Source organism: Bacillus rossius, chromosome 14 (genome assembly GCF_032445375.1).
Source record: "Bacillus rossius redtenbacheri isolate Brsri chromosome 14, Brsri_v3, whole genome shotgun sequence".
NCBI lineage: Eukaryota > Metazoa > Arthropoda > Insecta > Phasmatodea > Bacillidae > Bacillus > Bacillus rossius.
The window spans coordinates 9,323,707-9,337,034 of record NC_086341.1 but is presented as its reverse complement, the minus strand read 5'-3'; the positions used below and the strand labels follow the sequence as shown (position 1 = coordinate 9,337,034).

At 37.5% G+C, this 13,328-nt stretch overlaps 1 protein-coding gene across 1 annotated transcript; it reads left to right on the top strand.

The window, feature by feature from the left end:
* Positions 1 to 466: 466 nt before the first annotated feature.
* On the top strand, positions 467 to 8,838 carry LOC134539113 (NEDD8-conjugating enzyme Ubc12). Its single transcript, XM_063380851.1, has 4 exons — positions 467 to 754; positions 1,723 to 1,817; positions 5,723 to 5,929; positions 7,793 to 8,838. The coding sequence occupies exons 1-4, from the start codon at positions 649 to 651 to the stop codon at positions 7,931 to 7,933; spliced, it is 549 nt and encodes a 182-aa protein (XP_063236921.1). The 5' UTR covers positions 467 to 648; the 3' UTR covers positions 7,934 to 8,838.
* Positions 8,839 to 13,328: the final 4,490 nt, after the last annotated feature.

Genomic DNA, 13,328 nt, shown 5'->3' with positions numbered 1-13,328 from the left:
AAAGCAACACCTTTAAACACAACACTGGTGGCAGCTGGTCGTGACGACATAGTACTGTCCCAGTACTAACTGCTGCTCTAACAGCAATTGATAGTACTGGGACCCGGGGTTTACTTATTACCCAGGGCAGTACAATGTCAAAATTTAAATCTACTCATGAAGCGCAAATTATAATATTATTGCAGTTTATGCACGAACTTGTTCTAAACGAACACATAGAGGTTGACGAGAAAGTACTGACAAATGGAAATGACTGTATTAATTAATTGCAAACAAAAATGGCAGTATCCTATTTTCCTGTCAATACTATAGTATTTTTTTATGTCCTGTAATTTATACATACCACAATTTAGACATATTTTAACTCAACTTTAGTTTATAGATATTATAGTGAGTATTTAAGTCATGTTAATAATTTTTTTCGTAAAAATTATAATTTTTATAACGTTGCAACTCAGGGCCGCTCCCTCGTAAACTGATTGTTCTGGTGTAGTATCAAGGTCTTGTTCAATGTATCATTGCAGTTCCAATTGCTGTCAAGTTTTTGTATTTTGTTGAAGTTTAGGAATTAAGTTGTGTTATTGCAGGAGAAAGCGTTTTGTAAGTGAATAAAATTTTAATGTCTGATAAATAGTAACGTTAGCTACGATGATAAAATTGTTCTCGCTGAAACAACAGAAGAAAGATGGAGAAGCCACTCCGAGGGCTGGTAGTCATAAGAAAGCGTCAGCAGCTCAGTTAAGGATTACCAAAGGTACTTGTTATGCTTGTTTTTTCTTTGTTGTTGTTTTTTTAGTATTTTTATTTCCACTGAAATTATTTTTATCTATAAAGATTTGGACTGTGTAAGTTATTTAGTAGCCATTGTTGACCTTAGTTTTTTATTCTCTATTTTATTTATTTTAATTCGTAGTCTTAGATCCTACAAGGAATAAAATACACTGACACAATGGACTTGTCAGTTGTTACAATAGCTTTCAATTGATTCGGGTCATTAAAACATTAAAACAAATATTGACATGAATTAAAATATAAGGTTTGATTGTATACTGTGTCCGTAGTAAACAGGTCTTTTTTTATTAGGAAGCCTATTTCATAATTTTGAAGTAGAACCACTTTTCATCCAAAATGCCTTTTTTATTTTACTTCCTGACACATTTGTCAATCCTTCTCTAAGATGACATTGTGCTACTTTAAGTAGTTACCAGTAGCAGTGGTTAGGTCAGGTTAGGTTTATATATCACAAATCTGTGATTTCACTAGAATGGTTGGTTGGGTTGGATTAGCTAGGTTTTAAATACTTTAAATTAGGGTGGACAGTTGGTTATGTTAGATTATTCATACATACATAAAGGCCTGGTAATTATTTAATAAGTTATAGGAGCTCTAAAAAAAAAAATGGCAGCTGGAACTATTAATATATGTTTGTCTGTCTGTTCATTCCTGTAAATTTTTTTCAACTATCATATGTTCAAGACATATTAATTCAGTCTTTCACAATTCAATAATCATTTAGAGAATGTATTAATTTGTAGAATCCATTAAGTTTTGCATTGTGATATTCTTAGAATTTACCTGCTGATATTAGTAGTGTGTTATCTTTAGAATTTCACCGAGTTGTAAGTGTGAATTGGAGTAGTAGTTGTGAAGGGACATCCATCATAGCTTCCGGCTGGTGCCTAGAAGACCAGTATAAACGACCACAATTGTCCTTGTTTTCAGATATAAATGAGTTGAATCTGCCAAAGACATGTTACACAGAGTTCCCGGATCCTGATGATCTGCTGAACTTCAAATTAATGATTTGTCCAGATGAGGTATGTTGAAGTGCAGTAAATGTTATTTCACTCGAAATAATTTTAATTTATAGCCACGTTTACACTGGTGCAACAGTTGGCACTTTTTGTTGCTAACAAATTTCACAATGTTGACAAAACAGAACATTAAAGACTTATTAAAATCATTGCCAGAACATATTTGAGTATAGGATACTGTCTGAGGAATATGTGCTTTCAGCCGCCGCAATAGTAATTTTCAGTGGGCTGTCATGTATGACGTGAAAGTCGATTTTGGGGATTTTTCCTTCTCCAGAATTGCCGAAAATGTTCTGGATGAGATTTATTGCGAGATATAAACTGTGATGACTGGATTTTGTGCACATGGAAGAAAATTATTAGGTAGTTTTAAGAATTTCACAACAATATCTAGTTCAGATTTTGAGTTTATGTTTCACAACATTGGGAGAAAAATAAGCAAGCAAGGCACAAACTGGCAGAATCCTGTACACTTGTATTAAAGTAAATAAACTTTCTCGACTCCGCTCCACATTGAGGAATAAGTGGCAGGTCGGTAGAGCTACGCTGCACACACAACCTTACCACGTCTAGCCCCAAGCGCAACTAAATGCAGATCACTATGTTTCCAACAATGTTGTGCCGGTGTAAAAGGTGTTTATTAAGGTGAAAGGTCTCCAACCCAACATTCCTTGGTTTGGCAGATTGTTTAAACCAACAACAATTGGGCCACTCGTGTTCAGATTTTTTGTGGGTTGATTCCAGCTGTTGACCTTGGTTACCTTTTTTCCATTACCAACATAGATTTACATAATTTAAGATAGGTTCATATATGTTATGCAATAATGTATTTTCTGCAGATTGGTAGGTAGTTACTAATCATACAATATTTTTTGTTCATATAGGGTCTACCCAAATAATAACATAGTTAAAAAGTTCTTAATGTTTGTTTTATTTAATTTCTTTTGTATGAAAAAGAAAATAATAAATTTTCTTATTTCAATTAAATTCAAACTGGGAAAACATTCGTTTGCAGAAAATGTTCTGTTAATTAATTACTAGAAAATATTTTTTTTTCATAAACTATTTTTTTTTTTCAAAAACTTGAATATCTACTGCCAGTTCACATTACTGCGCTGTCGACAACTTTGGTTCCTCCAGAATTTATTGTTACTGTCAATTTTATTTTTAGTACAGTGGTTTGTGTTTTCTAGCAGGTCACATTTGACATTTCATTAGTACATGTCCATAGAGATTTTTTTTTAACTAAGAGAAGTGAATCACAGGTATGTGTAATCAGAGATGTTTGAAACAGTACCTAACGCTCATCTGTATTTATTCTTGCTTTAGAACAGTGTATAACAACTTTTTTTTTTAAACCATTGTACTGCGTATTAATTTTTCTTTGGTATTCCCGTTCAGACTAAATTGACTTTGATAATCCAGAGTAGCAGTGGTTTCATGTGCCCGCTTGAAGATCTTTCACTGTACGGTATGAATGTCCCAGTTATAATTTTTAATAGTATCAACTGTAAGCAGTGTAGAATTTTGGTTCAAGGTCACAATTAAAGTGTAACTCTGGCAGTTTTAGCTAAGTGCATGCACAAGTACTGATTTGTTGTTTTCTCGCTCTCAGCGCCACCTACGCAAAATGGTGACTCCTGAGCTTAAGGCCTTTTGTGTTCTGCGATTTGCTAAGAGAAGATCTGTAATTTCAGTTCAACTTGCGTTTCATTTGTACGAGAGTGGTTGAACGTCCAAGTCCCTGACCATTGGATTAGTCGTAATGGTCGAGACGGCAGAGCTCTTTTTTGCTGGCCGCCTCGTTCATCTGACATAACGCCGTATGATTTTTTTTTCCTTTGGTGCTTTACAAACGATAGTGTCTACGTTCCGCCGCTACCTAATGATTTGCCAGAGTTGGGACATAAATTAAAAAGGCTATTGCTTCCATTACTTTAGTGTGGGAAGAATTGGACTTTAGGTTGGGTGTGTGCAGTATAACTAAAGGTGCACACACTGAACATTTGTAAGAAAATCTAAGTTAGTTAACCTTAAATTTGATTTATGATTTGTTGTAAATAGTCTAAACTGTTATGTTATACTTATTTGAAACTGGGACATTTTTTAAAGGAAATCCTCTATTATGGTTAGTTTGTATGATGAATTAAAATAAATTTTAAAAATCACAGAATCATGTTGCATGTTAGTAATTTAAAAGTGCAATTTAATTTTGTGCTCTTTCTAATATAATTAACACCTTTTAGAGCTGTGTTTACGGTACAGGACTGGAACATTTTCAACTGGGCCTCAAAACATAACAATTATGGTGCAAAAAAACTATTTTTTTATAACATGCACATTATAAAGCTAGTTTTCTCGTGTGCTTGCGGGCTACAAAAAAAAATTTAGTGTTACAATCCTGTTATGTACACTGTCTCGCCGTTTTTATTTTGACAGTCGGGTGGGTTGTGAGTTCTTAAGGTTGGGACAATTGTCATGGGGTAAGAGACTAACACAATCACATTATTGTTGTATAATTTTAAAAATCGTTTACTTAAAAATGTATTTGAAGATTTTTTTTGTACAGTAGCCTTCTCTTTTCACTGAAATTGGCAGTGGAAAAAAACAGAGTTGGAGAAACTTATTATTTTTTAGAACAGCAGTTAGAAGAGAAGCAAAGGGTGTGTAAATCATTGATATTCTTTTTCCAGCCTAAATTTCCTGTTTGCATTGGCCACAGTTTTTGTTGATATTTAGGATAGCATACATACTTGGTTATTATGTAGCAATTTTTTTTTTTTATGATAGCATTAGTAGCAGTAGTAGTAATAATAATGGAGGCTAAGGAAATATATTCCAGACTGTGAGAAATACATGACCAATAAATCCAAACCGAAACTCCTAATCGTAAGTGGCAGACCAGAGAACTTCTTTTGGTGTTAAAACTTAATTTTATTTATAGTGTTTAGTGAGGCTGTGTTAGTTTGTTGACCAGAACCCTTGTACCTGATAGGCATCTCAATGTCTAGTTGATACACATTTCTGCAAGATTTTAATGTTTAACCTAATAAGCTGGAAAATCTAAAAGCCTTTTCAAAATAAAGTAAAGGAAATTTTTTTGACATAGTGTAGACATCTAGTCGTATGAGCAACTGCATAACAAAATTGGGAGAATTAGATGCAGTAAGTGCTTTCTAACATTTGAAATTAATGAACTCAGCGTGGTGGCGAAACGTTTCAATATCAGACTTGCATTCAAGAGAATGCGAGTTCAAATCCCGTTAATTTTCCTAATTTTGGTTTTCCGTCGTTACCCGAAAACCCTTAAAGGAAATTGCTGGGACGGTTCATTGCGGTAAGCCACGGTTCATTTATTCTCCACCTGCTGTGACTTACAGTGTGTATACGTCTGTAATGATAGACCAGACGGCCAAAGAGACGTTAAATCAAAATTAATTAACTAGGGGGTTGGCCTACCCGGACACGCATGGTGTGCAAAGTTTCAGAAGAGAGAACACGATTTGAAAACTGCTTGGGAGTGGCGTCTGTTTACGAAAAGTTTTTAAGAATGCGCTGAGGGGGGTCGGTAGTTCTGTGTCCATATTCTGTTTTTGTCCTGAATTTTTAGAAGAATGGGGCTACAGGGGACTTGCATTACACTTTATTATTGATTTCTCTGCCATGAAATGTTACGGTTAGCACTCAGATCTCATAGTTTTCCTATTCACGACGAGAAGACTGCGTGCCGCTTCAGAGCATTGTGCTAGAAGCACCAGCGAGCGTCGCACCTGTCATTCCCGCCTCACTAACACTTAAGCCCCTTGAAGTGATGTTTAGTGGTTTAAAAAAAAAAGTTGGTTCAGTTGAGTTTTGTTGTGTGCGAGCTGTGCCTGTCAAAAGTTGTAACCAGAACAGTGCGTTTCAAGGGTTTCTACAGGGGAGGACGCTTTGTATTTAGCTTCAAAGTCGGTCCCAACTACCCCCACGAGCCGCCCAAAGTGAAATGTGAAACGACCGTGTACCACCCCAACATCGACCTGGAGGGAAACGTCTGCCTCAACATTCTGCGCGAGGACTGGAAGCCGGTGCTCACTATCAACTCCATCGTTTACGGCTTGCAGTATTTGTTCCTGGTGAGTCTGCAACAAATCAGGACTCCCTTCCCCTTCCTTACCGCCGTCAGTGTCGCCAATGGGCCGATGGTCCCGGATAGATTGACCCGTTTTGAAGGCTTCTCCCATGAGGAAAAATCACTCTGACGGCAATGCGTGATTTTAAATTGCTATTTTATTGTTTTTTTTTAATGAGGATATGATTGTTATATTTTAATTAAATTCAATTTAACTTTTTTTTTTTTTCCTTTTTAATAATTTCCACAAGGTGAATATTACTGTCCTGTCGAAATTCTGAGAACAGTATATGGGAAATTTTAAATGGCTTGTATACTTAGTTATCATTATAACTGCATATATATATATATATATATATATATATATATATATATATATATATATATATAATATTTTGTTTTGTATAGGTAAGGTAGAACATTTTAAATATTGTATATTATAACCCTGAGAAGGTCTTTGACCAAGAGGGGTGAGGTTATGTTTATTATGTACTAGCTGACCAGACACGTTGTCCTGTCCAAATTTCAATCAATTTGTTTGAGAAAAGAACGTATTTATAGTTGTATTTATTAACGATTGTGACCATGGTTATTCAATTTGGGGATGAGTACATTCAGAAGTACGCCAGTTTGTAAATTTTACTTGCGGGATGAATTCTATCTGCAGTAAACGGCTTGTCACCTCAAAACTCAGTGTATTTCGTAAGTAAATCTGTAAATTTGTGTCAAACAAAATGATGAAACACAATTCATTTCAAGAAACAATTGCAATGAACTAACAACAGAATCACAAAAACAACTGAAATTAAACAACTGAATATCACGGGGGGAAAAACAAAAGTAAAAACATTTTTTTTTTTTTTTTACTTTAGGCTAGAATGCTTTTATTCTTATTTTCCTTAATATCTTCCAGATTTTTTTTCCAATTGAAAACATTAAATTAATTTATTTTCAGTCCCGGGAGCTAAACGAGCCAAAACAAGACAAAAAAAAAAGAATCACCTAAGTATGTAGTTCCTAACGTCCGTTATGATCGAGAGGGCATACAAAATGTATTATTTTTGCAGTTTGTCCTAATCTTCCATCTTTACTTTTTCCCCAAAAACCTTTGCAGGAACATAACGAACAAAATGAAAAAAAGAATTGTGTACATTAATTTTTCGAAACGTGATTTACGGTCTTAAGTTTGTACAAGATCTCTTATTTGTCAGCTATGAACACACTACGGCATTGCCTTTGTTGACAAATTGTTTTATACTCGCTCGTGCACGGAATACTGCAGCCATCGGACAGTCTGCTCCCAACCAAGGATGGAGCGGTAATATGATGTCGTGCCGCGTCTTGATTCTGCGTGCATTGCTTTTATGTGAATACATGGAGGTGACTACTATCAAAGTGTCGTGTCTTGTCTAGTTGTGTGTGCGCCCGTTCTTGCTTGTAATACGCCTCATACTTGTGGAGCTCAATGAGCTTGGCTCTTACGACCACTGGGAGGCAATATCTTCCCGTTCGAAAATTTAGTGACAATAATATTTAAAAAAGAAAAAAAAATCTTGTTGTAGTGCTTCGTGTTAAATGTGCTATTTTAAGAATGTAACTTTTTTTTGTGATAATATAAAGGTTAATATTACTTTGAACACCTCCCTCCCTACGCCCTCTTCCACTTACACTTTCACTTCTGGGTTTCTGTGTCCGTGGTGCTGAGTTAATTCAGTTCTATCTGTGACATAGTTATGTGTGGATTTTTGTTTATAGTGGAGGAAGTAGTTCGGTGACCTAGGCGTTATACTACATATTTACATGCTGTGATGTTTGATGGCTAAAAGAAGCCCCAATGAGGATTTTTTTTTTTTTTTTTCCTGTGCAGGAACCAAATCCTGAAGATCCTCTGAATAAAGAAGCTGCGGAAGTGCTGCAAAGCAACCGTCGACTTTTTGAACAAAACGTCCAGAAGGCCATGAGAGGCGGCTATGTCGGCTCGGTGTACTTCAACAGATGTTTAAAGTGATGAGCGATGTTACGGGGGACAGGCGGAAATGTGGTTTATTCAAGCCTTTTGTTGTTTGTTTGTTTATTTTTTAAAAGCTATCCATAGGACATAACACAATCAGATTTATCGTCATATTTTCCTTCAGTTATCGCTGGCAGAGGTCACAGAATATCGACAGTATGTGTTTAAGCGTTTTGTATATACTTGCGAGGGAAATCTTCAATGGGTCCTCTTTAAATTAGTTAAGGGTGATGTGTTCCGGACCCACGTTACTGAAATAAATTTTTTTTGGCAAGGCGAGGGGAGTGGGGCAATTTCTTGTGGTTGTAATTTGCTTCCTTGAAAAGGCAGAGCCTTATTACGACTACATATGTAACATTCACTGTGAAATTGCTTATATTTGAATGTAAATATTTTAAGCAAGAAGTTTTTTTTTTAAGTTTATTGTAATTTTTGTTGCACAGAAACATATTTTTCTTGTAAATTATGTGTACAGAACACGGAGGAAAGTTTTAGGGCTATCTTATTTCTTGATATAAATTTTCAAATAATTATAGTTTTGGTTGCATAACATTATTACAACATTTAGTGTTACATTAATCTGTTAAAAATGAAGTAAGTGATTGCGCCAAAAAGATTGTATTTTATTTTGTTTAAACTTTTTTTTGGTGTTATAAACGTTACTCTGTTGACATTTTTCCATCATGAAGGCTCACTTAAGTGTTAGGGTAAGTGTGTGTGATTTTATCATGTTTATGGTTTTAACATTACCTGCTTGTATGTTGCGTGATGTACATCAATCAACCTACAACATTTTGCCACAGCTAAGGTTGGCATTTACCTGCACTGTGAAGGCATCGAACTTTACAGCAGGGGAAAACAATATTTTGAGAAGAAAATAAAACTTCTGCTGCTACTATAAATGTGTTAAATTTTTATTTTATTTGAATTTTACCTCCAATTTACTCCACCGTCAATTTTTCCTAGTGTTATCCTATTTTTCTGATAATTTTAATCTTTACAGGATTTTTTGACAAATTGTAATGTTTGCAACCCCCTATAATGAAATATTATATGGAAATTTTTTCAAATGTAGGAACATAGAAACTAAAAAAGATAATAGAATAACAATTTTTTATACCAGTACTTACTTGTGTTTACAACGGTAGCTGGACTTAGAGCAGCGTCTAGCATCAGGGAATGTAGGTTACTACTATTGGTGTTTCACTCCTAAATAATATTAATAATAGTACCTCCTTTAAAAAACTTATTGTGGTACTCCCAATTCATTTTATTTTTTTGTAATCTGGTTCTTTTCAATGTAGGTGACTAGACTGAACAACTGTGACTTGACATTTTTGAGTAGTGATTTGTTAATGTCTTTGTAAATTGTACTACTATTTTTTTTAAGGTTGGCAGAAATTATATTGTATTTGCTTCAACGTGGTTTTAAATGTGTCTGTCCATTGGTTATATTCTGTATATATTTTTTCCTCTTTATCCACCTCTTTTGCCCCTAATTTACTCCTTTGTACTGGTTCCAACTGATAATCAAATAATCGTAGGATGGCTTTGTTCTTTTCCTTTTCTACTTCCCAAGTTATTTTCATCAATCAAGGGTTTTTATCTTTTGTATACTTATGTACCTCTGACACATTAGACTAACTTGCAGAGAAAATAATTTAAGAAATAATAGTTCATTGTCTGACGTAATTGTTCATGTTCATCTAACAGTGCTTATCAGAAAGTTGTTCAAAATACATTTGAAACTATCAAGTTAATACTCATGTTGGGCTGTGTGGTATGTAATGTTTTAAAGCTTGGCAACAATATTGTAAATATTTTTTTAAAATACAGTATACGTGCTAGCTGGAAACTCCAATTAATTTAATGGTTTATGAAATCAGTGGCTGTAAGTGTATGAAGTCACAAGAAATCGATTAGTTATATTAATTATACACAAATACAAGCAGGAGAATCTGAATTGACCCTTTTTTTTTTTTTTTTTTTTTTTAATTTTTCAGCATATAATTCGTAATTTCCATTTCTTTATTATATATTCAGTCCCTCTTGAGCATGCTCTCTTATTAATGTAACACAAATCACACTGGTTGATTGCCTCTTGGGGGACAAATGCTCATGGCGAAGGTGTGGAAAGGGTCGTTTGGGTATCTGCTGCTCCAAACTGCCGAGGAGGCCAGTGGAGGATCCAAGGGGCACCAGGGGCAAGTGCCCCCCCCCCCCCCTTTTCCACCCGAAAAACCAGTTGTCTGCTACATTAATATTGCCGACAAAAATGATTGTTTCTGAAACCAATAAAATATTTTAATATAATTAATGAATTTCTTGTAGAATCATAAAATCTGGTGGTTGGATGTTATGTGTAGTGTGAGTAGATTAAATACAAATTTAGTAATTTTAAGACGTTTTTTCTCTGGCTTTTCTGAAATCCTAGAGTGCCCCCCTCCGAGGTGAACCTCTGGATCCGCCACTGGAGGAGGCGATACTTACACGGCTGGCACAATAATTGGCACACGCGTACATAGTTGCAGATGTCGAGGGCTATTCCCTGGCAGTGGAACGTCTTCCGGGTTTCCCTCAGGGGGCTGGCGAACTCGTCATGGAAGAACTGCAATATGGACGGGCGAACTGCAGAGGGTCGCGTGTGTCTGGCACTTGCCTCTGCTTACCGGGGCCCTTGGTCTGGAGTAAATCCCTCCCAGCTATGCTGGTTGGGCACCACCCGCTCTCCACAGGTGGCCAGGCATGTCTGTGTCGTCCCCAAGCGTGTAGCACGTGTGTGTGGGTCAGATGAGCCATGTTGACGAAGTTGATGGTTGGTGGCACGCACTGTGTACAGCGTGAGTTTATGTTTGGTCGTGGGATGAGGTAGGGATCAACTCACCCCTGGTTGTTTGGAGTGGTGGAACAGCTTGTCTGTCAGCTGGTTCTCCGGCGTAGGGACATGATCGACCATGAAGGTAAAGCTGTGCATCAGTGCTCATCTAGTGAATTAAGATTTCCGCCCCTGGGCGGAGTCCAGCCACCGCAGGCACTGACTGCCCATCTGCAGGATGAACTGCTCTGTGGGGTTGAAATTGGTGTAAGCATACTTGATGATCTGCCTATTGACCCTTTCCCCCTTCCTGGGTAGCGTCGGTCTGGACAAAGATTGGCGCGTCAGAGTATTGCACCTCAGAAACCACTGTGTCTCCAGGTTCGGACCTGGTCCGCTGCGTCCCTTCACCATAATTTGGTCTTAGAGGAGAAGAGATGTGTCATGGTGGCGAAGTGCGGGATGAACAATCATAACCCAATGAGCAACCCCCATCAGTTTTTGCATCTGTTTCCAGTGAACTGGTTGGTTCGGACAGCTAGAACATGGACGAGGGGCTTTTGTGACTTTTCCCGATGGCCCCCCAACTCGGAACACTCACGAGCCAACACCCCAAGAATCATTGATCTGAAACCAAACAGGTTCGAGTCGTCCCAAAATCAAGAAATGTCGTGCACCAGTGTTGTGGTGTTGTCAGAATGTCCCAGAAGAGGAAACGATTATTCTCTTCCGTGGGATGTCGATCGGGCTTCACCACTGCACATAAATGTAGAACCCTAAGGAACATCAGGGATACAAGACACTCCCCAAATGACAACATGAACAACGCCAGTTCAGTGACCAAGGACCTTAAGTGGCCAAGCACATTCTTTGGGGCAGGTGGGCGTTGCCCCGATCAGCCCCTCTCAGGCGTTCAATAATCGTCACACACCCTTCGTTGGAGCATCATGCAGCTTCTCCCCCAATGCGTCCAACCCCATGCGCCCACAGGATTACAGAGATCAGCAATATTCTGACCCATCAGTGCAAAGTCTATATGATCCGAAATTGTGTGTGACAGAAGTTTTCAGGCATACCAGCCTTGGGAGAGACGGTCTTTTGGAGACCCTTTCTTAGGTCGCACAGCCTGTTAAGACTCATTTCTGTTCCTCCCGGGGCGTGTGTGTGAGTGAGTGACCCGAACGATTACGTAGCAGTGCGGTGCAGTGCATCGCTGCGCCACGAACAAAAGCTGCAACCAGTGGAACATACGGAATGATTTGTACTAGTACTTTATTTACTCTATGGATTTGTTCTGCATGATTATCGATCAGGGTAATTATTTTACTATATAAACGTAAATAACAAGGGACTTATTATAAAACATTCTACTTATAAATGTACTTTTAAATAGTAAGAATATTTAAATTATTAACTATTGCAAATGAGCGACTACATTTTTTAAATACGTCCTAGCTCAACTACAGTTCTCTAAATGATTTACATGGGAATACAATCCCTTGAATCTCGGTGGCCATTAGTTCTTCCCGTTTTTTTATTTTTTTTTTCCCTGCGCGGGAGTCAGACATTTGCACACTGCTACCGCAAAGTTTTCTAGTTTAGCCCACTCAGAGTCTCCTACTGGTTAAATGTTCATGTTTAATTCGTACGGGACCTTCTGCTGATCTGGGCTATGATCCGCACCAATGTTGTGTGTGTGTTACAGGGGCCCTCTGTCCAGACATACCATTAACATTATTAATCGTCATGCCACTAAGTGCTGGATATATAATTGCAAGTGTTTACTTTTAATTGTGATTAATGTGGTGCATCAGCATCCTCCGGTAAAACTTGTGTTCAGTAATAAAAATTGTTTAATTGAAATAAGTGTTTGTCATATGACTGTCATGCCGTGACTGACAACACCGACCTCAATTATTAGAGTCGGAACTTATGTCACAGTTACTCCTTAATATACTCTGTACTAACTCGCATTTCCACCTTAAGCAATTGCTATCTGCGACTTAGTGTGCCGGGACAAGCTCCAGCTTTATGCTTGAGACAGGCCATGCGCAGTAACAGCACCATGGACTAGAATAGTGTTCCTAATTAATAAGTACTGGAATAAGCTTTTTTTTTTATATTATAAGAAGCAAGGCATCCTGAATAGCTTACAACTCGGGAGTCTCTGCCGATCATCTAACCTACTGCCTTGAGCCACGTGGCCAGAAACCACCCCTGGGAAGAGTCTCGTGTACTAGCCCATGTAATACTCCGAAAGTTGGTGTCCTGGCAAAAACCATCATTGCATTAGCTGAGACAGTTAGGATGATGTCAAGTTGCATAAAATTTGGGGCCAAATTTTGACAAATAGTAGATTGTGTATATGTGGCACAGATATGTGTTGGGAACAACACATAACTCAAGACTAATCCAGAATAATCCAGTTTGTGCGCCCAGACATCCAGGGGAATGTTTCTTGACATTCCAGCATAAGTACAGAATATCACCCAACCCTTAAGCAGCTCGCACCGGGCAAGGAGCACTAAGCAGCTTACCCTTCCACCCACGCGCCGAATGTATCAATGCACGTCCGAA

Bases quoted from the DNA above. Each gene is read 5' to 3' on its own strand.
- LOC134539113 (XM_063380851.1), top strand. From the start codon at position 649: ATGATAAAATTGTTCTCGCTGAAACAACAGAAGAAAGATGGAGAAGCC. The intron at 755-1,722 runs GTACTTGTTATG...CCTTGTTTTCAG, and splicing joins TCAGTTAAGGATTACCAAAG to ATATAAATGAGTTGAATCTG. The intron at 5,930-7,792 runs GTGAGTCTGCAA...TTTCCTGTGCAG, and splicing joins GCTTGCAGTATTTGTTCCTG to GAACCAAATCCTGAAGATCC.